The 25,685-nt window shown below is 45.8% G+C and overlaps 1 protein-coding gene across 3 annotated transcripts in view; it reads left to right on the forward strand.

The window, feature by feature from the left end:
- Positions 1-25,685, forward strand: part of LOC126248185 (transcription factor CP2) — a 916,521-nt gene that overhangs the window by 406,844 nt on the left and 483,992 nt on the right. For all 3 annotated transcript variants that reach the window (XM_049948961.1, XM_049948963.1, XM_049948962.1), the window contains exon 2: positions 17,055-17,910. In XM_049948961.1, the coding sequence (XP_049804918.1) occupies positions 17,649-17,910 (262 nt within the window). In that variant the 5' untranslated portion in view covers positions 17,055-17,648. The remainder of the gene's footprint in view (positions 1-17,054; positions 17,911-25,685) is intronic.

Here is a 25,685-nt window from a genome sequence, read left to right on the forward strand (position 1 = left end):
GCAGCGCAGTTCCGGACTGAAGCGCCTAGAACCGCTCGGTCACAGCGGCCGGCCGAAATGAAAAACACAGTGAAATTGCGATGACGCTTTGCGTAGATGTGTTGAAGTGTGTCTCTGAAATGCCCGTCGATCGCGCCACGTCATTTTTTTCACTTCAGTGGACACAGTGAGCGAGTAGGATGCCTCGAAAATAAGAGTGCCGCGGCAAGTGTGAGGACCTGGTGAGAGATTTCGCCTGTCTTCATGCAGCCCATATAACATAACTGTCATGCATTTCCTTCTTCGTGGCAATTCTGAGCCGCACTCTGCAGGGGCAATGAAGATGCTCCCGCAGCGTTTTCGATAGGAAGTGTTTGATCACTCACAATACAGCCCGTAACTGGCTCCCCTTGAGTTTCATCTCTCCTCACGTGAACCCTTGCTATGACATCATATTGGCATAGACAACGAGCTGTGGACCAGCGTAGAGATTTGGAGGAAAGCATAGGCGGCGGCCTTTTGTGACGGGATGTTTGAAAGTTGATACAACGCTATTACAAGTATCTATGTCGGAGAGACGACTATGTAGGTGGGTAGCTAGTAGGTGCCGCTAACTGTTGTAAATAAACTATTTTTCATTTTCTCTGTAGTTTCCATTTCGTGACCGATCGGACCATACTTTCCGAATAGCTCTCTTACTTTGTCTGAAGCTCCGGGGAGACGCCATGTTATATTTCGCCAAGCGTGTATATGGTTTGTTCTACATTCTGTCTTAAATTACGTACTACGAATATATGCTTCTCCAAAACACTAACACATTGAGGATCTCTCGAAAGGGTACAGGATATTGCAGTTAAATGCCAGGTAATGAGTTACTCGCATTTAAAGGTGTTCTGTGATACAGAACAAAGTCGTAATTCGTACATGTAGTGGGTGTAGACGCGGAGTTCCGAATTTGAAAACTCTGATTCGCGTCCCGCTAGCTGCAAAAATTTTTATTATTCATCTTCGCGCTTCTGAAAGATTCGGGGACTTTTCTTTTTAATTTAATGGAAATATATTCTGTAGTAGTCCATGACATGTACATATGAGAGCGCTCTCTCAGGAGTGAGTTGTAATTGTCAGTAATGTTCTGATTAAGATTGAAGCACGAAAATGATTATCTGATAAAACAAACTACCACTCAAATAAAAAACGTAGAAAAGACTGACACACGTGAAAAAGAATTAAAAGGTAATATAGTCTCAGCCGTCTACAGAAGTACAAAGGAAAATTTACAAGTTAGTTATCTTAGAAAACTTCTTTTCCATACAAGAATATTTTCAATTAAAATACATTTGCAGACGAAATACACACATCAAAAAAGTTTTGCATCACCCCGGTTGCCAGAACTTTTGAAGATGTACGTTGACTGTGGATATTCTATAACAGACACAGTCCCTTCGACTGTTCAGAGATGTCACTAAATCCGCCCAAAGATGTAAAAAACCATGCATGAGCAGCGCCTATTAGACGGATGTGTGTCCGACAGCCGATCAGTTCCTGTCATTTCACCAGGAAGCAGGTACATGGCTCGTGTTGTCTGTACTTCAACCATGCCTAGACGGTCAGTACCGCGGTTCGATCGCGTCCGCATTGTTACTTTGTGCCAGGAAGGGCTTTCAACAAGGGAAGTGTCCAGCCGTGTCGGAGTGAACCAAAGCGATGTAGTTCAGACAAGGGGGAGATACAGAGAGACAGGAACTGTCGATGGCATACCTCGCTCAGGCCCTCAAGGGCTACTACTGCAGTGGATGACCGCTACCTACGGATTGTCTGGGAGGAACCCTGAAAGCAACGCCATCATGTTGAATAATGCTTTCCGTGCAGCCACAGGACGTCGTGTTAAGTCTCAAATTGTGCGCAATAGGCTGCATGGTGTGCAACTTCAATCCCGACGTCCACGGGAAGGTCCATCTTTGCAACCACGACACCATGGAGCGCGGTTCAGATGGGCCCAAAAACATGTCGAATGGACCGCTCAGAATTGGCATCACGTTCTCTTCATCGATGAGTGTCGCATATGCCATCAACCAGACAATCGTCGGAGACACGTTTGGAGGCAACCCGGTCAAGCTGAAAGCCTTAGACACACTGTACAGCGAGTGCAGCAAGGTGGAGGTTCCCTGCTGTTTTGGGATAGCATTATGTGGGGCCGACGTACTCCGCTGGTGGTCATGGAAGGCGCCGTAATGGCTGTGCAATACGTGAATACCATATCGGCAGCATATTGGCGAGGCATTCGTCTTCATGGACAACAATTCGTGCCCCCATCGTGCACTTCTTGTGAATGACTTCCTTCAGGATAACGACATCGACTAGCATGGCCAGCATGTTCTCCAGACATGAACCATATCGAACATGCCTGGTATAGATTGAGAAGGGCTGTTTATGGCCGACGTGCCCACCAACCACTCTGAGGAATCCACGACGAATCGCCGTTGAGGAGTGGGACAATCTGGACCAACAGTGCCTTGATGAACTTGTGGACAGTATGCCACAATTAATTCAGGCATGCATCAATGCAAGAGGACATGCTACTGGGTATTAGAGGTACCGGTGTGTGCAGCAATGTGGACCACCACCTCTGAAGGTCTCGCCGTATGGTGGTACAACATGCAATGTGTGGTTTTCATGAGTAATGAAAAGGGCGGAAATGATGCTTATGTTGATCTCTGTTCGAATTTTCTGTACAGGTTCCGGAACTCTCGGAACCGAGGTGACGCGTACTTTTTTTAATGTGCGTATATTCTGGTACTGGTGTAGGAATGTTACTGCCGGTGTTTTTTCTTCTAGTTTCTGTTACTTTCAAATGCATAGGAAGAAGTTTCCTTTTCAGGCAGTGAATAGAAAATTTTCTCTGAAATTAGAACGTACTTCAGACAACCAACAGATTTGGACAACTTAGGAAGCTTCTCCATAATTACTTTTTTGTAATACATATCACTATGTAACTAACGAGTATGAATTTGGTAAGTACTCATTTTCACAGAAAGAAACGACAAAAGTAGTTTCCAAATTTGCAATGAATGAACCAGCGGAACATATAATAAGCTGTTGCTTTAATTCGTCTACTAGACTGTCAGCCGCAGTCACGACGATAGGTTAAGAACAGAAACATCTATCGGTGTGTTAGAGAAGGCGGAAGTATACACTACGTGATCAAAAGTATCGGACACCGGGCTGAAAATGACTTAAAAATTCGTGGCGCCCTCCATTGGTAATGCTGGAATTCAGTATGATGACAGCTTGCACTCTCGCAAGCATACGTTCAGTCAGTTGCTGGAAGGTTTCTTGGGGAATGGCAGCCCATTCTTCACAGAGTACTGCACTGAGGAGAGGTATCGATGGCGGTCGGTGAGGCCTGGCACGAAGTCGGCGTTCCAAAACATCCCAAAGGTGTTCTGTAGGATTCACGTCAGGACTCGTTGCAGGCCAGTCCATTACACGGATGTTATTGTCTTGTAACCACTCCGCCACAGGCCGTGCCTTATGAACAGATGCTCGATCGTGTTGAAGGATGCAATCGCCATCCCCGAATTGCTCTTCGACAGTGTGAAGCAAGAAGGTGCTTAAAACATTAGTGCAAGTCTGTGCTGTGATGGAGCCACGCAAAACAAGAGGTTTAAGCCCCCTCCATGAAAAACAAAACATGGCTCTAAGCACTATGGTACTTAACATCTGAGGTGATCAGTCCCCTAGAACTTAAAAGTACTTAAACCTAACTAACCTAAGGACATCACACACACCCATGCCCGAGGCAGGATTCGAACCTGCGACCGTAGCGGTCGCGTGGTTCCAGACTGTAGCGCCTAGAACCGCTCGTCCACCCCGGCCGGCCTTCACTATCACATCGGACACAGTGGATCTAGGGATTTTTAGGAGTGTGAAAATCTCTTGTATAGACGTTTGACACAAGTGACACCCAATCACCTGACGAGGTTCGAAGTCCGTGAGTTCCGCGGAGCGCCCCATTTTGCTCTCTCACGATGTCTAATGACTACTGAGGTCACTGATATGGAGTACCTGGCAGTAGGTGGCAATACAATGCACGTAATATGGAAAACGTATATTTTTGGGAGAGTCCGGGTACTTTTGATCAGATAGTGTATCTTTGAAATGAGTGAAGGCAGAATACCTCTCGTAACGCATATACAGTGTGAGAAGGAAGGAAAGGTACATACTTGGAGGGATGATAGTAGTAGTGATTCTGAAAAACTACACATGGACATATGCTCTATTCCGAACGGTTTCCGAGATAGAACACATTTAACCACTTTTGTAAGTTTTCCTTGAATGACTCGAAAACCTCCCCTTCCAGCAAAAACTTTTCGCGGTACAAAATTAAAGTTCAATTACTTTTCTACAAAAAGGTTCTATTCAGTTTTTATCTAGGACTAACAGTTTGCACGAAGAGAGAGCAAGAATATTGAAAATTTTGGCGGGACGTTCATTCGCTATGGCTTGGGTAATTTTTGCAGGTCAGTTTGTGTTACTTTTCTGACTCGATATATTACAGACGTCCTGTATGAAGATGTTCGTTTCGCTTTCCTCCACATTACTATGGTACGTTATAAACAATGACAATGTTTGAATAATACAGAAAATAAATAACAATGTGCATTAAATGTGTTCTATCTCGGAAACCATTCGGAATAGGTCAGGTGTCCATATAAAGTTCTTTGTTCAAAATCACTTATACTGTCAGCCCTTAAAGCATGTACCTTTCCTCCTGACTCATCCTGTATAAATAAAGGCACGTTTACCTCGCGATATGCCGGCCGGAGTGGCGCTACAGTCTGGAGCCGAGCGACCGCTACGGTCGCAGGTTCGAATCCTGCCTCGGGCATGGATGCGTGTGATATCCTTAGGTTAGTTAAGTTTAATTAGTTCTAAGTTCTAGGCGACTGATGACCTCAGAAGTTAAGTCGCATAGTGCTCAGAGCCATTTGAACCAACCTCGCGATATAAGCAAGTAAAGTGACCGCAGAAAATGTTTCGCACTCAAGCACATGGCAAAAACATCATATCAATTACGGGCGATGCAAAGGGGGAAACAGTGGCCGTTCAGTGGAGACATTGGTGGAACTTGCTTCCAAACTGATAAAATTAACTCGATAATGTGCACATGTTGTCGCAGGTTCGAATCCTGCCTCGGGCATGGATGTTTGTGATGTCCTTAGGTTAGTTAAGTTTAACTAGTTCTAAGTTCTAGGGGACTAATGACCTCAGCAGTTGAGTCCCATAGTGCTCAGAGCCATTTGAACCATTTGCACATGTTGTAAGGAATAACATAGTACCCATGGAGCTTGATTAGAATTTCTACTGCAAAGAAAGTGAAGAAACAATGTTGTCACAACAGATGTTCAACGGACAAGATGCAGAATGTGCTATTGGACAGCAATTCCTTCGATTAAGTGCGACGAAGAAGTAACGTAGGTACTACTTATACAAAGGCTCCGTCCTTTTAAGTGGACACAATTAGACTTCAGTCTAGCAAAGAATTTACGAGAAAAGTTAGAGCCTCATGGGCGCTTGATTTTGAAAGGAATCAAAGTAATGATCGTATCGAACGAAAGCCTTATGACAGGCGTATTTGGTAAATGTGTTAACATGTGCATCCAAACGTTTTTCATCCGTATCCTTTCTTTGAATGAATCACTGTTAATTTGTATTTGCTCGCGTCATTTATTATTGAATCACAGTACATCTCCGTTGCTAGGTGTTAAGATCGTCGATGACGAAACCGTTCTTTCAGAAAAGCTAAGTGTACTCCGTCATTCTCTTTCGGGAAGATCATGACTACCTCTTCATGTTAGTGGCTTTTTCTCTAATTCGTTGCTACTGAAAAATGTATAATTACTAAACAGTTCCTCTCCCCATAGACTGCATAAGAGATGATTTGATTTCTCCACAATGGGTCTGCCTATTTAATACCACTAACTCTCACCTTCTAGCATAATGAGAGAACAGATGTAAACCTGCAGACATGAACGGTATTGGCCATCTTAACATCGAATTGCTGTGTTCGGGCGCCACAGGTTGCGGTGCTATTGAATGGGTGGTCTTTGCTGGAAGTGAGCGTATGGCGTCAGTGACCGGGAGTTCCCAGTCGGGAAGTTCGGCCCTCAAGTGCAGGTCTTATTGAGTGCGACGCCATATTCGTCGACCTGCGCGTCGACAATGGGGATGAAATGATGATGACAGCAAAACACCCAGCCCCGAAGGGGAGAAAATCTCCTTCCCCAGCCGGGAATCGAGCACGGCCCCCCGTGCGTGGCAATTCAACGCGCTAACCTTTCAGCTAACGTTGCGGACTTGGTCTGTACTAATATATCCGTTTTAGCATTAAAGCGACGTTGATCGTGGGCAGATGATTTGGCTTTTCTCTTTGCTAGAAGCTGTACGTGCTTATCCATTGAGTAGTTGTAGACAAGTAAACACCGGTGACTTATTTAACCTGAGCCAAAACATTTTGATCAATGCCTACCACGGGATTGAATCCCGCCTGGTGGCGTTGGGGGTAGGCTGTATATTGGAATGGCGACAATGAAAATTTGTGCTGCACTGGGAATCGAACCCGGATTTCGCGCTTTAGGTGAGCGGTCGCCTTAAACGCTTTGGCTATCCGTGCACGAATCACGTCCAGACCCAAACTTCCATATGTCGTCGTCCACGTACCACAGCCTGCACTCTTACGCTGCGTATATTTCCGCTCAGAAAGAACATGTCTATAGAAAACCGAAAGCCGCTGTGGCCAAGCGGTTCTAGGCGCTTCAGTCCGGAACCGCGCTGCTACTACGGTCACCGGCTCGAATCCTGCCTCGGGCATGGATGTGTGTGATGTCCTTAGGTTAGTTAGGGTTAAGTAGTTCTAAGTCTGGGGTACTGATGACCTCGGGTGATAAATCCCATAGTGCTTAGAGCCATTTGAACCACTTGAACGAAACAGCAGTGCCTGTGTTATTAAGAAGTACTACTAAATGTTTGTTCGGACATGCGTGCATGCATTGCATCGTACTTTGTGCGAAAACTGGCAACTGAACCTAAATAATGAAAAGTTTGAGCGTCATCCACATGAGTGCTAAAAGGAATCCGTTAAAGTTCGATTACACTACACAATAAAACAGTGTAATCTAACGGCCGTAAATTCAACTAAGTACCTAGAAAATACAGTTATGGTTCAAATGGTTCAAATGGCTCTGAGCACTATGGGACTTAACATCTATGGTCATCAGTCCCCTAGAACTTAGAACTACTTAAACCTAACTAACCTAAGGACAGCACACAACACCCAGCCATCACGAGGCAGAGAAAATCCCTGACCCCGCCGGGAATCGAACCCGGGAACCCGGGCGTGGGAAGCGAGAACGCTACCGCACGACCACGAGATGCGGGCTAATACAGTTACGAAGAATTTAAATTGGAAAGAACACTAGAAAATGTTGTGGGGAAGGCAAGCCAAAGACTGCGTTTTATTGGCAGGACACTTGAGAAAATGGAACAGATCTACTAAAGAAACTGTCTTCAATACGCTTGTCCGTCCTCTTTTGGAGTACTGCTGCGCGGTAAGGGATCCGTACCGCATACGATTAACAGATTGCACCCAGAAAGTTCAACGAAGAGCAGCACATTTTATATTATTGCGAAACAGGGGAAAGAATGTCTCTGGATGGACACCATTAAAACAAAAGGCGTTTTTCGCTGCGGCGTAATCTTCTCGGGAAATTTCAATCACCAACTTTCTCTTCCGAATGCGAAAATATTTTGTTGACGGTGACCTACGTAAGGAGAAAGGATCACCATAATAAAATAAGGAAAATCAGAGCTCGCACGGGAAGATATAGGTGTTCGTTTTCACTGCGCGCTATTCGAGAGAGGAATAATAGAGAATTATTGTGAAGGTGGTTCGATGAACCCTCTGCCAGCAGTTAAGTGTGATTTGCAGAGTATCGATGTAGATGTAGATAACACAGGCACTGCTATTTCGTATCGGAACAGAAATGAGTGTGGAATCATTCTAGCGATCAAGCGAGCCGCTGGGGAAGAGGGGAGGGGGGAGGAAGAATCCACTGACGTAGGCTACTGTGACAAAGAGCAGATTGTTATAGCCAGGAACCTGGGAACGAGCATCTTGCAAACGGTTGTTCGCGTGTTATTGTCAGAAGGGCGGCGAAACCTCGTGTAGGCGACACGATGTTAGACGTCCACGCCTCATCACAGAACATGGAGGTCATAGGCTTGCCCTCACTGTAAAGCAGATAGGCAGCGATCTGCAGCATGTGTGAAGACAGAGTGCAATGCTGACATTGGCACAGGTGTCTCGGAGCACACCGTTCAGCACAAATATTTGAACATGGGACACCGCAGCAGACGACCCCTTCGTGTTCGCATGTTCACCCAACCGAAATCGTGAATTAGTACTGCAGTGGGCACGCGACCGCCGAGATTCGATCGCGGATAAGTGGAAACGTGTCGCCTGATAGGACGAATCACGTTTCTTGTTACACCAGGTCGATGGTTGCGTTCGGGTATGCCAGTCACTCAGGCGAACGACTGCTTAAAACATGCACCACGTCAAGGAAGCAGGTCGGTGATAAGTGTTATGCTGTGCCGGACATTGACATGGGCTTCCATGGGACCTGTGGTGGTAATGCAAGGCATCATGAAATTTATGGATTACGTGAACATTTTTGCGGTCCACCTGTACCCCTTCAAGCTTGATACCTTTTTCAACGTCGATAGCATCTTCTAGCGAAAAACCTAAAATACAGGCTGTATCATAATTGCAAAAAACTAACAGCGGTAAAAGTATACTATGTTAGAAGCAAACACGTTCCAGTAAACATGGGTTTGCAAGCGAGGTGTCACTGACTTCAATACGAAACGTTGTTCTATTTAGTACAAATGTATTGGACATTAAACTTTTCGATTAAATCTCCATCTAATTAGGTCTAAATTTCACCCATAGCCTACTTTAACAGGAAGTGAAATACACTACTGGCCATTAAAATTGCTACACCACGAAGATGACGTGCTACAGACACGAAATTTAACCGACAGGAAGAAGATGCTGTGATATGCAAATGATTAGCTTTTCAGAGCATTCGCACAAGGTTGGCGCCGGTGGCGACACCTACAATGTGCTGACATGAGGGAAGTTTCCAACCTATTTCTCATACACAAACAGCAGTTAACCGGCGTTGCCTGGAGAAACGTTGTTGTGACGGCTCGTGTAAGGAGGAGAAATGCGTACCATCACGTTTCCGACTTTGATAAAGGTAGGATTGTAGCCTATCGCGATTACGGTTTATCGTATCGCGACATTGCTGCTCACGTTGGTCGAGATACAATGACGGTTAGCAGAATATGGAATCGCTGGGTTCAGGAGGGTAATACGGAACGTCGTGTGGATCCCAATGGCCTCGTATCACTAGCAGTCGAGATGACAGGCATCTTATCCGCATGGCTGTAACGGATCGTGCAGCCACGTCTCGATCCCTGACTCAACAGATGGGGACGTTTGCAACATAACAACCATCTGCACGAACAGTTCGACGACGTTTGCAGCAGCATAGACTATCAGCTCGGAGACCATGGCTGCGGTTACCCTTGACGCTGCATCACAGACAGGAGCGCCTGCGATGGTGTACTCAACGACGAACCTGGGTGCACGAATAGCAAAACGTGATTTTTTCGGATGAAACCAGGTTTTGTTTACAGCATCATGATGGTAGCATCCGTGTTTGGCGACATCGCGGTGAAGTGATGGTATGGGGTGCCATTGGTTATACGTCTCGGTCATCTCTTGTTCGTATTGACGGCACTTTGAACAGTGGACGTTACATTTCAGATGTGTTACGACCCGTGGCTCTACTCTTCATTCCATCCCTGCGAAACCCTACATTTCAGCAGGATAATGCACGACCGCATGTTGCAGGTCCTGTACAGGCTTTTCTGGATACAGAAAATGTTAGACTGCTGCCCTGGCCAGGACATTCTCCAGATCTCTCACCAATTGAAAACGTCTGGTCAATGGTGGCCGAGCAACTGGCTCGTCACAATACGCCAGTCGCTACCCTTGATGAACTGTGGTATCGTGTTGAAGCTGCATGGGCAGCTGTACCTGTACACGCCATCCAAGCTCTGTTTGACTCAATGCCCTGGCGTATCACGGCTGTTATTACGGCCAGAGGTGATTGTTCTGGGTACTGATTTCTCAGGATCTATGCACCCAAATTGCGTGAAAATGTAATCACGTGTCATTTCTAGTATAATATATTTGTCCAATGAATACCCGTTTATCATCTGCATTTCTTCTTTGTGTAGGAGTTTTAATGGCCAGTAGTGTACTAATTTAACATTTTAGTATACACTCGTACTTCTACATCTACATCCACTTGTTAAAATAGGTGTTCCTTGAGTCGCTGTCGCACTAGATGCAATGCTGCGCTCGCCTCCGCCTTGAGTTACGAATTCTTTCTAGCACTTCCGGATAATCTCGCAAAGCTTGACAAGAATATACAGTTCAATTTTCCAGTTCGACAACTGTATCATCGGGGCTGCAGTACACTTCATTTTCGAGAGGATTGAGGTCAGGTGATCACGAAAGCTAAGGCACAAGTCCTGTTCAACCTATCCATCTTGGGCTATAGTGGTGCGTTAGATGTATTCTTAGATGAGGTGTCCGCATTCTTAGCTGAATGGTAACGGGTTTTCCTACCATGTACCGGGCCCGTGTTAGATTCCCGGCCAGGTTGGAGATTTTCTCCGCTTGTGGATTGGGTGTTGTGTTGTCCTCATCATCGTATCATCATCACCGACACTCAGGTCGCCCCAATGTGGCCTCACCTGAAATAAGACTTGCAACTCGGCCATCAATGCCACACGATCATTTTTTGAGATGAGGTGAAAAAAAATTGCTGGTGCCGCATGATGCATGTACCAGATTCCCAAACGTCGCGCAAGGGGAACATGTTCAAGCGTTCCTGGAATATCGCACTGCAGTATCGGATGTACCCTCGACCATCAAATTTTCTTGTAAGAATGGGCGGCCCAACGATCCTTTCACCTAGCATCCCGAACCACATATTTGGTAGAAGCGTTGTTGATATGCTGATTTATGAACAGTATGTGTCTCAGATTTGAGCCATTTTGGATGGGGACCTAATCGAAAAGTTCACACTTCAGGTAAATTTGTACTAACTCTGACAGTATTTTATACTGCCGTCAATGGCGTTTAGTAACAACATATTCGCCGTTACCTCGAAAACGGCCTTTAAACCGAGTCAGTTTTCGTCATGAATTGTAATACACCATGTATAATAATGTGATGAATACGGTGGCCCATGGACATTTGATGAATTGAGGCGATGTAGAGTAACGCAGTCGTCTCGTATAATCTTCACAACGATCGTAATAAACGTTCCAGCGCCCTTATATGAAGCACCAACTCCTATCTGATCAGACATTTTTAACGGTCGGCAGGCTTAGAAATCTCTGCCAAGGCAAGAAGTTAGTATTTGGATGACTATACTGTATGAAGGTGTGCACTACCCTGTGGTACACGCTGAAGTCGCTAAGGTGCTAATAGTTGCAGAAATTTCTGATTCGCAACTAGAGGGATTCGGAAACACGCATCTGACACGATGACAGTGTGACGGCAGTGTGAGCTACAAATCCAAGCTGGGTCTTAGAGCTTCACCACTCTGATACACTTGCGACGTCACTGCTGTATGCGAGCTCGCACGCTACGGTCCTACATGTTGAAAGAGGGCGCTTTCAGTTCGTACGTGATTTTTGGATTTCCGATGTTACATGATGCTTCTATTTAAACCACTAAGTCTTTCGCGACGTATTTCTACTATAAACGTATCTCACTTCTAATCTGATTAAATTTCCAGGGTTTCGACAGTGTCCATTATTTTTAGCAGGGAAACAACTCACTTGTCTGTACATCACGTATAGACGCAGACAACAGGGGGCACCTTCACTGCTTTCACGTCTTACAGTTCAGATTATCTTTGTGACATTTGGCTGCTTACCTGTCGAAGAAAATGGAATGTATTCTCATAAACTTGTAATATTTCCAAATCTGACGCGAGTTTGGTGAGAACATTTTATACCGACATGATTTTTAGGGTAAATACCCCAAATAGCTGCTTATAATAAATAATCTTTATTTACGCCAGACTGTCTCGGCTTAGTCGCCATTTTCAAGTACCTGCAATTACAATATTGCCGAGAACAGGTATGCATGCCAATGCCATTCTTATTAAAGTATCTGTCTTGTACTCACGTCTACATTGATGTGACGTCCAATTGCGTTGTTAGTTATACAGTGATTTCAGTTATCATTAATCCAATCGTACTGTTAACTCTCATTAATACATAATCTGTGTTAAATGATATAATATTCACAACGTAACTAGCAATGAACATAATAATAACTATTATTATTAATTTTCATTGTGTGATCATGTTACACTTAGTGACCAGTATTGAAACAAGTTAACCGTATGTGAAATTCTGGATGTAGAATGTCTCAGACAGTCTATTTCTGTGAAATCCGATGCTAGAGAATTCTGACGTGGATAGCCATGTTCTATGTGTTGGAACCAAAATATGCTGTGCAAACAATGCGTAAAAACCACTTAGGGCTTTAAAGAGTGAATAAGAAAGTGTACAGTCCCCTAGTGCGACAAAACAGTCAAAGGAATAGTGACTCAACAGTCCGAAGTTGGCCCTAATAACCACTTAAAACAGAACAACTAACAAACCCATCACTGTTGAGGTGCTCATGGAAGGCGGCTCCGCCGGCCGGAGTGGCCGGGCGGCTAAAGGCGCTACAGCCTGGAACCGCACGACCGCTACGGTCGCAGGTTCGAATCCTGCCTCGGGCCTGGATGTGTTTGATGTCCTTAGGTTAGTTAGGTTTAAGTACTTCTAAGTTCTAGGGGACTTATGACCACAGCAGTTGAGTCCTATAGTGCTCAGAGCCATTTGAACCATTTGAAGGCGGCTCAAGGGAGATCGGGAAAACCGATGTGATTCGCGGCTTTTCGCAGAGACATGTTTTGCCGCCTCCTTTTCGTCATTTAGACTTTTTGACCACACCAGAGCGTCTGTGCCGTCTAACTTGTGTCATACAAGTATGATGATGCGTTGTTGCCGTGCACTTCCCCCAACTCAACATGGATTGTTGTAGAATTGTTCGGCTTCAGATTTTCAGGGTGCGATAGAGAACTCCCCAATTTTTGGAATGAATAAAATCAAAACATTATGAGATACCGACCGATACTTTTTATTGAAATAAAGTAAACAAAATTCCATATGCACTAACTGTTTACATTTACGGTTTTTGAACAGTACATCATTCAGTTGGCGGCCTGATGCACTACTCAAGTCTCGCGGTGGAGGTTTTCGTGTCTGCGATTCATCTCGGGCGGAATGGTAGTAACCTTGTTCGATATCGCTTCCTTATGAGCTTCCAGGGTATCGGGGAGATGCTGAAACACCTTGAAATTTAGGTATCCCCGCAGGAAATAGTCGCGGGATGTCATGTCGGGTGAGGCTGAAGGCCACCAGATATCACCTCTGAAGAAAAAACGTGCCCAGGAAATATATCTCTCAGGATTTCACGTAAACGACGAGATGCGTCTCGCTGAAGCTCAACGTTTTGAGCTCCGCGTTCACTGATAACATCGTACACTTTTTGCTGGAGAAGGTTTTGCTACAATGCACAGTGACGATCAGTGTTTGCTGTAACTGTCACTCATCTTCAAAAAAGCAGGACCCCAACACACCAAGTTGAAAAACTGCACACCAAACTGGTACTTTCGGGCTAAGAAGTGGACGTTGATGAAGATCTCTGCGGTTGTTTTCAGACCATTATCTGAAATTTTGTTTATTTACTGCACCCGAAAGATGAAGAAATTGGTTTCGTATGTAGAGAGACGTATGTGCAGCACACGTTTCGAAGAATGTATGGCATAATCTCGCATGTGTTTCAAAGTCTATCACTCAGTTTTTGAGTCGTCACAACCTTACAAGGACGCAGCTTTAGGATGCGGTGAAAAATTCTGCGAACAGTTCAGTCAGATATGTGTAGGGCGGTCGCGTGTTTTCGTGCTGAGCGCCGTCAAGACTGCTGAATTGAATTCCTTACTAAAGCCACATTTTTCCGGTCGTGCTGCAGTGAGAGAGTGGCCAGGAAGTTTTCTTTTGAAAGCAGAACTTGTTTCTCTAAAATGTATGACTAGTTTTCTTATCCGAAACGGGGTGATGTCGACCATACGCTATCGCTGATAGCGTTTACTGAGTTTAAACTCCTCGACTACTTACGGACGATGCTCACCAGACTAAGTCGTAGCTGACACTGACACTGGAACATACACAGCAGATGAATGATACTCTCAGCACTCTACACCATTTCCCCGCGTAGCTGTATGTTCAGTATCGTGGAGTTCTTTTTGCTGTACGATATTCCACTTTATCACTGGGCTGCTCCCTTTTGTTACGTCTCCCCTGCTGGTTTGCTAGGGTCCAATCGCGCGAGAATTTCAGCGTGTATCAGGGCTGCAAACGTGTACCTGCAAATAAACCAAAAATTGATTATGTGACTTTTTTTGATTTGACTTATTACCATACTTACGTAGGCGTAATCTTCACATTTCATTTTATTTGTACAGTTGTTTGTTTTCCATTGTTGCGTATTTTGCAAATAATAATTCTTTAGAAAACTTTGCTGTACTGAACTTACACTTTTATTGTCGCTGGTTACGATTGTCAACCAACATCTAGGGGAAACCAAATAAAAATACAACTTTCACATTTCATATATCATGCTACAGACGAATATTATACTACAAGGCATATTATGATACACTGCTCTGTATCTGAGTTGTATTTCACTGATAGCTGTTGATGTGTATCATAATATGCCCTTTAGTATACCATTAGCCTGACCCGCCAGGGTAGCCGAGGGCGCCAACGCGCTGCTTCCTGGAGTCGGGTAGGCGCGCCGGCCCCGGATCGAATCCGCCCGGCGGATTAACGACGAGGGCCGATGTGCCGGACAGCCTGGATATGGTTTTTAGGCGGTTTTCCACATCCCGCTAGGTGAATACCGGGCTGGTCTCCATGATCCGACTCAGTTAGACGGCTCTAAGACATCTGAGCACATTCGCACTATTCCATGGATTACACTCGACGCAGACAGTTGGGGTACACTAATTCCGTCCCGGGGGGTACGGGGTGGCGGCAGGAAGGGCATCCGGCCACCCCTTAAACATTAACATGCCACATCCGATTAACGATGACTGACCCTGCGTAACTGCGGGACAAGGCTCAAGCGATAGATACACTCCTGGAAATGGAAAAAAGAACACATTGACACCGGTGTGTCAGACCCACCATACTTGCTCCGGACACTGCGAGATGGCTGTACAAGCAATGATCACACGCACGGCACAGCGGACACACCAGGACCCGCAGTGTTGGCCGTCGAATGGCGCTAGCTGCGCAGCATTTGTGCACCGCCGCCGTCAGTGTCGGCCAGTTTGCCGTGGCATACGGAGCTCCATGGCAGTCTTTAACACTGGTAGCATGCCGCGACAGCGTGGACGTGAACCGTATGTGCAGTTGCCGGACTTTGAGCGAGGGCGTATAGTGGGCATGCGGGACGCCGGGTGGACGTACCGCCGAATTGCTCAACACGTGGGGCGTGAGGTCTCCACAGTACATCGATGTTGTCGCCAGTGGTCGGCGGAAGGTGCACGTGCCCGTCGACCTGGGACCGGACCGCAGCGACGCACGGATGCACGCCAAGACCGTAGGATCCTACACAGTGCCGTAGGGGACCGCACCGCCACTTCCCAGCAAATTAGGGACACTGTTGCTCCTGGGGTATCGGCGAGGACCATTCGCAACCGTCTCCATGAAGCTGGGCTACGGTCCCGCACACCGTTAGGCCGTCTTCCGCTCACGCCCCAACATCGTGCAGCCCGCCTCCAGTGGTGTCGCGACAGGCGTGAATGGAGGGACGAATGGAGACGTGTCGTCTTCAGCGATGAGAGTCGCTTCTGCCTTGGTGCCAATGATGGTCGTATGCGTGTTTGGCGCCGTGCAGGTGAGCGCCACAATCAGGACTGCATACGACCGAGGCACACAGAGCCAACACCTGGCATCATGGTGTGGGGAGCGATCTCCTACACTGGCCGTACACCACTGGTGATCGTCGAGGGGACACTGAATAGTGCACGGTACATCCAAACCGTCATCGAACCCATCGTTCTACCATTCCTAGACCGGCAAGGGAACTTGCTGTTCCAACAGGACAATGCACGTCCGCATGTATCCCGTGCCACACAACGTGCTCTAGAAGGTGTAAGTCAACTACCCTGGCCAGCAAGATCTCCGGATCTGTCCCCCATTGAGCATGTTTGGGACTGGATGAAGTGTCGTCTCACGCGGTCTGCACGTCCAGCACGAACGCTGGTCCAACTGAGGCGCCAGGTGGAAATGGCATGGAAAGCCGTTCCACAGGACTACATCCAGCATCTCTACGATCGTCTCCATGGGAGAATAGCAGCCTGCATTGCTGCAAAAGGTGGATATACACTGTACTAGTGCCGACATTGTGCATGCTCTGTTGCCTGTGTCTATGTGCCTATGGTTCTGTCAGTGTGATCATGTGATGTATCTGACCCCAGGAATGTGTCAATAAAGTTTCCCCTTCCTGGGACAATGAATTCACGGTGTTCTTATTTCAATTTCCAGGAGTGTAGATAGATAGATAGATAGATAGTATAGCATTAGTCTGTAGCATGAGATATGAAATGTAACATTCGTATTGTTTCTTGCTTTTCTCTGGATGATGTTTGACAACCGAAACCGGTCAGAATAAATGTGTAAAATTCAGTACAGCAAAGTGAACATACATTTTATAAAAATATATTCGTGCGGTAGACTGTCGCCTTAAAAATGTTGATAATTAATTAGGCATTTACTGAGTGCTCTGTGCTCGTGTGTTGCAGGAACGCTGAATGTATCTGGTCGGGCCAGCGGAGAAGCCTGGGACCCTCACGTACAGCCACCGTCGCAGCTGCTATTGGATCCGCAAGCGCGAACGCAAGAGGTCCCGCCCCAGCGCGCAACGCGGCTGCGACGCCGCTTCTTCCCATGAGCCCGGTCGGCATTCGCTGCTCATAAGTTAGGCACAGCCGACCACCGTTTCGGTAATGCATTGCTCCGGCCGCTATGTCTCCGAGCAGAAATGGTTTAACAAGTGCTTCAGCAGCAGCAGTTCCGTTCCACAGACCTTTATAAATTTTCTTATGTTCGTTTCCGGTATAGCTCTGTATCTGAAGTGTGCTGTAGGAAGGCAGTGCCGCCTCCTGGCTCTGAGTGCTAAGGAAATTACCGTGCTCGAGAGAAGTCGTCATCTATAGAGGAGATTCTAGTTTCGCCCCGAGTTAGGTAATACAGTTTATCCCCTCCCGTGTGTGCTAGACTAGGTAGTAGTGTGCTTTTGCTTGTCGCCTGCGACCGCACCGTCTGATCGCGTCCGAGGGAAGTTTTCGGTGCTGGGGGGCCGGCGCACAGCAGGCCCCTCGACTGCTCCCCGAGGAATGGAACTGCAAATGATTCTGCGTGACGTGATTAAGATAATGGACCTGCCGTTCGCGGACGAGTGCGCCGCAGCTGAAGACACAGGCGAGCTGACGGAAGCAGGGGTGCTGGCCGCGCAGGACGGACTGTCCGTCGACTCGGTGGACCTGCTGCCCTGGACCAACGACGTGCGCCTCGTCACCCTCGGGCCTCCGAAGAAGAAGCGACGCGCCGCCGACGACGAAGGCCGCACGGCCACCAAGAAGATCCTCACTGAGCCGGGTAAGTACTCTCACGTTTCTCTCTTTTCTCAAAACGCCAGCGGATGACACTAGCCTAGCTGAAGCAGGACAAAGCACTGAATCGACCACAGGTCTGAAGGAAACACTCCAGTATTCCGACCAAGTGATGTACGAAGCACTAGGGAACGTTACCTGGGATGGAAAGACAGGGATTTTAACCCATTTTTGGAAGCTACACTATTGGCCATTAAAACTGCTACATCAAGAAGAAATGCAGATGATAAACGGGTATTCATTGGACAAATATATTATACTAGAACTGACATGTGATTACATTTTTACGCAATTTGGGTGCATATATCCTGAGAAATCAGTACCCAGAACAACCACCTCTGCTCGTAATAACGGCCTTGATACGCCTGGGCATTGAGTCAAACAGAGCTTGGATGGCGTGTACAGCTACAGCTGCCCATGCAGCTTCAACACGATACCACAGTCCATCAAGAGTAGTGACTGGCGTATTGTGACGAGCCAGTTGCTCGGCCACCATTGACCAGACGTCTTCAGTTGGTGAGAGATCTGGTGAATGTGCTGGCCAGGACAACAGTCGAACATTTTCTGTATCCAGAAAGGCCCGTACAGGACCTGCAACATGCGGTCGTGCGTTATCCTGCTGAAATGTAGGGTTTCGCAGGGGTCGGATGAAGGGTAGAGCCACGGGTCGAAACAAATCTAAAATGGAACGTCCACTGTTCAAAGTGCCGTCAATGCGAACAAGAGGTGACCGAGACGTGTAACCAATGGCACCCCATACCAACAAGCAGGGTGATACGCCAGTATGGGGAAGACGAATACACGCTTCCAATGTGCGTTCACCGCGATGTCGCCAAAGACGGATGCGACCATCATGATGCTGTAAACAGAACCTGGATTCATCCGAAAAATGACGTTTTGCCATTCGTGCACCCACGTTCGTCGTTGAGTACACCATCGCAGGCGCTCCTGTCTGTGATGCAGCGTCAAGGGTAATCGCAGCCATGGTCTCCGAGCTGATAATCCATGCTGCTGCAAACGTCGTCGAAGTGTTCGTGCAGATGGATGTTGTCTTGCAAACGTCCCCATCTGTTGACTCAGGGTTCGAGACGTGGCTGCACGATCCGTTACCGACATGCGGATAAGATGCCTGTCATCTCGACTGCAAGTGATGCGAAGCCGTTGTGACCAAGCACGGCGTTCCGTATCACCCTCCTGAACCCACCGATTCAATATTCTGCTAACAGTCATTGGATCTCGACCAACGCGAGCAGCAATGTCGCGATACGATAAATCGCAATCGCGATAGGCTACAATCCGATCTTTATCAAAGTCGGAAACGTGATGTTACGCATTTCTCCTCCTTACACGAGGCATCAAAACAACGTTTCACCAGGCAACGCCGGTCAACTGCTGTTTGTGTATGAGAAATCGGTTGGAAACTTTCCTCATGTCAGCACGCTGTAGGTGTTGCCGCAGGCGCCAACCTTGTGTGAGTGCTCTGAAAAGCTAATCATTTGCATATCACAGCATCTTCTTCCTGTCGGTTAAATTTCGCGTCTGTAGCACGTCATCTTCGTGGTGTAGCAATTTTAATGGCCAGTAGTGTATGATTTTACCCAGGGGACACGACTGTACCTGTCGGATGGTGAAAAGAATCCCGTCGGTGACTCTGTACTGTGTCGTTGGAGACCATAGATTACTTACATCAAACTTCAGTCACTAACCTACAAGGATCTCAGGAATCTCTTCAGCACAGTTTCCTTCCATTAGGTAGGTTACTTCCCGAGCAATGGCTCATCTGAAGATGAAACTCCTGGCAGATTAAAACTGTGTGCCGGACCGAGATTCGAACTTGGGACGTGTGACCTATGAGGACGGGTCGTGAGTACAGTACTATTCCCGAAAGGCAAAGGTCTCGAGTTCGAGTCTCGGCCCGGCACGCACTTTTAATCTGCCAGGAAGTTTCATATCAGCGCACACTCCGCTGCAGAGTAACATTTAATTCTGGTCTCATCTGAAGATGTTGTTATGAAAGATATCATCGTTGCCTATGGGTCTTGGCCATTAAAATTGCGACACCGATAAGGATAGCAAATAACGAAATTTTACTTATCGTGCGTATACAGTATGGTAGGAAAAATAGACGATTAAATTTGTAGCTGATACAGGGGTAAACAGGATGCGAAATTAAGTGCAGAGCTGACAAGGTGAGGCCGCGACGTTGTAATAACGGATTTACTTCAAACTTTGTACACCTTTAGTAGGCCATAAAAGCAACATAATGTGTAAGTACAGAATTGCACTACCTTGGCAATTCCGAGAAATTCGCAGGAGAAATTTTACGCGTCTGTTACGTCACTGATGTACTTGTGCGAAGGTAACGGGTCTAAGAAGTCATTAAGGTCAAGTGGTTAGCGTTAGTGTTGCCAGAGGGTCGTGGATGAGGCGACAGTCCGAACCCATGTAACATTTACTTTTTAATCTATGTTTTTTTCTTCACTGGTCATAGTACTTCATTTGTAAGACATTTGATAAGTAATATAATGAAAAAAACACGTGAATTTTCGTGAAGTTGTAGTGAATTTCATATGTTATTTGACTATTTACTATTTGTCATTAAATTTTCAAGTCAACCTTCTATAAATAATTATGCGAATGATGTTATTTACAAGCAGTAATTTTAGTAAGTCACAGTGTGCCAGACCACAAGAGTAATGTAAAATTACTCGTGGGATGTGCTCTCGATATCACGTTGCAGGATAGTATTTGACATACAGAAATGGAAAACATATATTTAAGCTTCATGCGAATACATAGGGATGATAAAAACATGTTAATAGTTGAGTTAGCCGAGCGGTTCTAGGCGCTTCAGTCTGGAACCGCGCGACCGCTACGGTCGCAGGTTCGAATCCTGCCTCGGGCATGGATGTGTGTGATGTCTTTAGGTTGGTTAGGTTTAAGTAGTTCTAAGTTCTAGGGGACTGATGACCTCAGATGTTAAGTCCCATAGTGCTCAGAGTCAATAGTTGGTTAGAGCGGGGGTCCAAACGTCGCGTTATACACGTTCGTCTTACAAAGCTCGAACGGTAATCACTTGAGCACAAAGAACTCTCCGGTACCTACGCACAGATACATAAGCCACAATACAGACGCGTGAAACTTCTCTTGCGCTCTTCTCGGAATTGCCGGCGTACTGCCGGCCGGGGTGGCCGAGCGGTTCTAGGCGCTTCAGTTTGGAACCGCGCGACCACTGCGGTCGCAGGTTCGAATCCTGCCTCGGGCATGGATGTGTGTGTTGTCCTTAGGTTAGTTAGGTTGAAGTAGTTCTAAGTTCTAGGGGACTCATGACCTCAGAAGTTAATTCCCATAGTGCTCAGAGCCATTTTTTTGCCAGCGTAGTGCACCTTACTACTTGCACACTACGTTGTTTTAATGACGTATTAAAGATGTACAAGGTCTGAAGTAAATCTGTGATCTCAGCGTCGTGGCCTCCCCTTGTGAGTTTGAATGACAGGTGGAGGTAAATCATTCCGTGCTGCTTCAGCTCTGCCAGAGTTCATTAATCGTAGTGGCTGGCGAGTGGTCGTGTGCCAGTCTCTCGACAACCCACGGTCAGATGTATTCAGTGAGTGAGAGATGTGGATGACCTGCTGGCCAGCGCAGCAGTTTGACACATTCTCTATCGAGGCAGGTCAGGACAGTATGAGCAACTAATGGTTTCGCGTTATCTTGGTGGAAGATAACGTCACCAAGATCTTGAAAATATGGCTCAGTCACCGATCCTAGCACTTAAAAAATATAACGGCTGCCGTCAAAATTACAGGGTATGCGAGATGTAGGTGATCGTGTACTGTACGCAACGGTATTCCGTACCGCATCGCCAGGCACTGGATCTGTTTGATTATGATGAATGCAATCTGGTAACGTCCATTCTCCTCGGAGATTCCACACCTCGGCACGTCCATCATAACTCTACGTGCAGAACTGGGATTCGTTGGTGTGCAGTACTGACGTTGGACCTGCTGCCACGTCGAGGGAGGAGCCACTACAATGGTCGTTGTGCTGACAGACTATGGTTCTCCAAGTATGGTTGCACTGCCCGTATGGTTTACAATCATGTATTGAGTTACTACATTTACTGCCGTTATGCGGCGTTGGAGTTCACCCAAGGTTGATGGAAGGGGTGGCACGAAGACGGAGTTTTTCACACTCTCCCACAGAAAATATCATATAACGTGAAATCAGGCGACCTTGGAGGTCAAGTGTGCAATATGACATCCGTACGCCTCTTAAACTTCTTTTTCACGATCGACTTTCGTGTCTGAACAGATTAATCGAGACAAGTGAGTCAACTACATTCTTGTACTGAGTCCCGTCTGTCTAGAGTAGTTTTTACGTTTACGCATCAGTAACAAAATTGCATGTATTGTGAGAGCTGTCTGCTGTGCAATTCGGCACCTGAACCGTAAGGGAGAGGTTATGAGGGACTATCCTTTTTACGAAAAAATTGAGTAAAAACTGTAGGAAGAGGCAGTAATAATAATAGAGTTCATTAATGACCACACCAAAATTCGTGGTAGATGTTCTTGTCAAAGATCGTGTGGTGAATTCTCTACACTCTTGAGAACCGAAAAAATAGGAGAAGTGTCGTTCAAACATTTCAAAACAAACACATTGATTTGCTAGAGAATATATGTATTTGAAAACACATCAAACAATATCTCAAACGCAGAAAACAGCTCCTTTATATTTTATCCTTTGAATTTTGTTTTCTTGCTAAGTGCCAAATAATATCGAACATTATTTTTGTCATCAAATAATTGTGACTTTTTTGTTGTTTAAATAATTTTCATTAAAACACGTTTATCTGTTTATGTTCTTATTTATGCGTAGTGGGGACTTTCGTGTGCTTTCAGTTATTTCGTCTCCCTTTCAGAAAACACTAGTAAGAAAAATACCAAGATCTCGTGCAACCTTTACAGTATGTCATGAAGACAAAGCAAACAAGATTAAGAAGACACGAAAGCAAATAATCCCTTACTGTATCAAGAGTGAGTTCGGCCAGAATAGGTTAACTTCCGGTGTTAGGAGACGCCGCCGTAGTTCCCAGTTTCTGCGCATGCGCAATGTGCGGTCTACTCGAAAATGTTAAACTCCACACTCGGCGCAGTCTGTAGATCATTGACGTCATGGACGCACTGTCTACGTGGTTGGCTGCTGATTTACACGTATGCACGAATGGCGCACACTCTTCGAGTAGTCGAGTTTGACCAGAAAGTCGCTCGTGTAGGAATCGCAGTCCCGTGCTCACGACGAAAATCACGCCGCACGGTTGTACCTGAATCACGCCCGTTGGAACGGAGAACGCAGAACGCCTTTTGTTCGTGTGTTGTCGTCATCTCAATACGATCACCTGTGTGTCACTAAGCGACTAACCCGAAACCCCATTTCATTTGCAGGTTGCCTATCTAACGGCTTCCACGGACAACGAAATTATAAATTTCAATATTTCGCTTAATTACTGACGGAATTTAAAAATTTAAAATGCTTTGCTAATCTACTCATTAAGAGGTATACTCTCATGTTAAAAGTTAAACGCAGTAGGACATAGGACAAGTGTCACAGTTACAAACTGTACGTTTCTCATGAGGTAGCGCACCTGACGGCGTGCAAATACGCAGATTAAATTCATCCAGTGTTAGGAAATGAGAAAACTTAGCAACTGCCAACAAACTTTGTGCGTAATTTAAAATCCTTACGAAACGTCTTCCCGCTGACGTCCTCTACAAAATGATGAAAGGAAAACAGTTACTCGTTTCCTAAAGTTTCGCTGTTCATGCAGGCAAACTTCAGCGTTGGGTATGACATTTTAATTTATTACTTCTCTACTACCCACTCTGATCGTAACACAGTGTGCATACAGTATGTACATATACCGCTGAGTGTACCTGCAAAATTATATCATTATGCGACGCATAGTTCACGACATAAGATGTCATAAATGTTGAGATGCATGAAAAACTAGCTTCTGTTTAAAATGGAGCACAGGTTACCCCAGCTATATTCATCCAGTGTTACATAATGAGAGCACTTAGCGTCTTCCAACAAACTTTAAGCTTAATTTCAAACCTTTTCAAACCTTCTCTAACGTTTTATTCGCTTAGATGCTTAACATCATATATTTAACACATTAACTCATAAGTAAAGTAATCCACCCTTTCAAGGTGTTTTATACATTGGAGTTCGATTCTTTAAAGAACCTGGGGTTACTGGTTGGATAACGAGCGACGAGCGGTTAGGGAGACCTCTACCGGCAACCACAGTAACTAGTAAGTTGCAGCTGGCACCGAAATAAACTTTTTAATCTCACATTTCTATCTTCACTAATGAAGAAGATATATTTTTGTGAAATCGGATGAATCTCTTCCAAAAACCCTGTAATTTCTTGCTAATATTTCGCAATCACAAAAGGTGCATCTTGCGTTTTACACGAGACTAACAGACAGTGCAATATAATTCCTTTCTCTGCAATCAAAGGCTTAGACAAAGTTAAAGGAAGACAACTCCTTAATCTCGTCCACCTTCTCTCCCTCCAGCTTCACTTCCGTCGCTCCGCCATTTTTGTTTCCCTCGACCTCCAAAATGCCTAAGAGTTTCGGTATTTGACGGTCTTCTTCATGTCCAGCAGCGTGAATCGTGTGATCGTTGTGTCGGGGAAAAAAGAACGCAAGATCAGAAACGGAACAAAACACGTTTATTTTCAGGTTGTCACATTCGATCTCGATAACAGCGGTGAGTTTATCTGCTTTCGCGAATATTAGGCTGTTGATTCTTAACTACAGATAAAATTCCTTTCTTCACTGATGTGGTTAGTTCCACTACACACTTACCCTGTTCGACAGTTACGATGAAATTCTCGGAACAGACTTACCTCTTCACTGGATGTTCCTGAAGCTATTTATTATCCAAGTCGAACTGAAGTCCCAGCCAGAGTTTTAACACTGTTATATGTGATTGTAGACTTTCTCGGAGTATTCAAATGATAAGCTGAAATACTAAACACCTTTTTCCAAAGCTGTTTCACAGAGGAAGACCGCACTGCAGTTCCTTCTCTAAATCCTCGCACAAACGAAAAAATGGCGGACATCGAAATAAGTGTCCAAGGAATAGAAAAGCAACTGGAATCACTCAACAGAGGAAAGTCCACTGGACCTGACGGGATACCAATTCGATTCTACACAGAGTACGCGAAAGAACTTGCCCCCCTTCTAACAGCCGTGTACCGCAAGTCTCTAGAGGAACGGAGGGTTCCAAATGATTGGAAAAGAGCACAGGTAGTCCCAGTCTTCAAGAAGGGTCGTCGAGCAGATGCGCAAAACTATAGACCTATATCTCTGACGTCGATCTGTTGTAGAATTTTAGAACATGTTTTTTGCTCGAGTATCATGTCGTTTTTGGAAACCCAGAATCTACTATGTAGGAATCAACATGGATTCCGGAAACAGCGATCGTGTGAGACCCAACTCGCGTTATTTGTTCATGAGACCCAGAAAATATTAGATACAGGCTCCCAGGTAGATGCTATTTTTCTTGACTTCCGGAAGGCGTTCGATACAGTTCCGCACTGTCGCCTGATAAACAAAGTAAGAGCCTACGGAATATCAGACCAGCTGTGTGGCTGGATTGAAGAGTTTTTAGCAAACAGAACACAGCATGTTGTTATCAATGGAGAGACGTCTACAGACGTAAAAGTAACCTCTGGCGTGCCACAGGGGAGTG

Source organism: Schistocerca nitens, chromosome 3 (assembly GCF_023898315.1).
Source record: "Schistocerca nitens isolate TAMUIC-IGC-003100 chromosome 3, iqSchNite1.1, whole genome shotgun sequence".
Taxonomy (NCBI): domain Eukaryota; kingdom Metazoa; phylum Arthropoda; class Insecta; order Orthoptera; family Acrididae; genus Schistocerca; species Schistocerca nitens.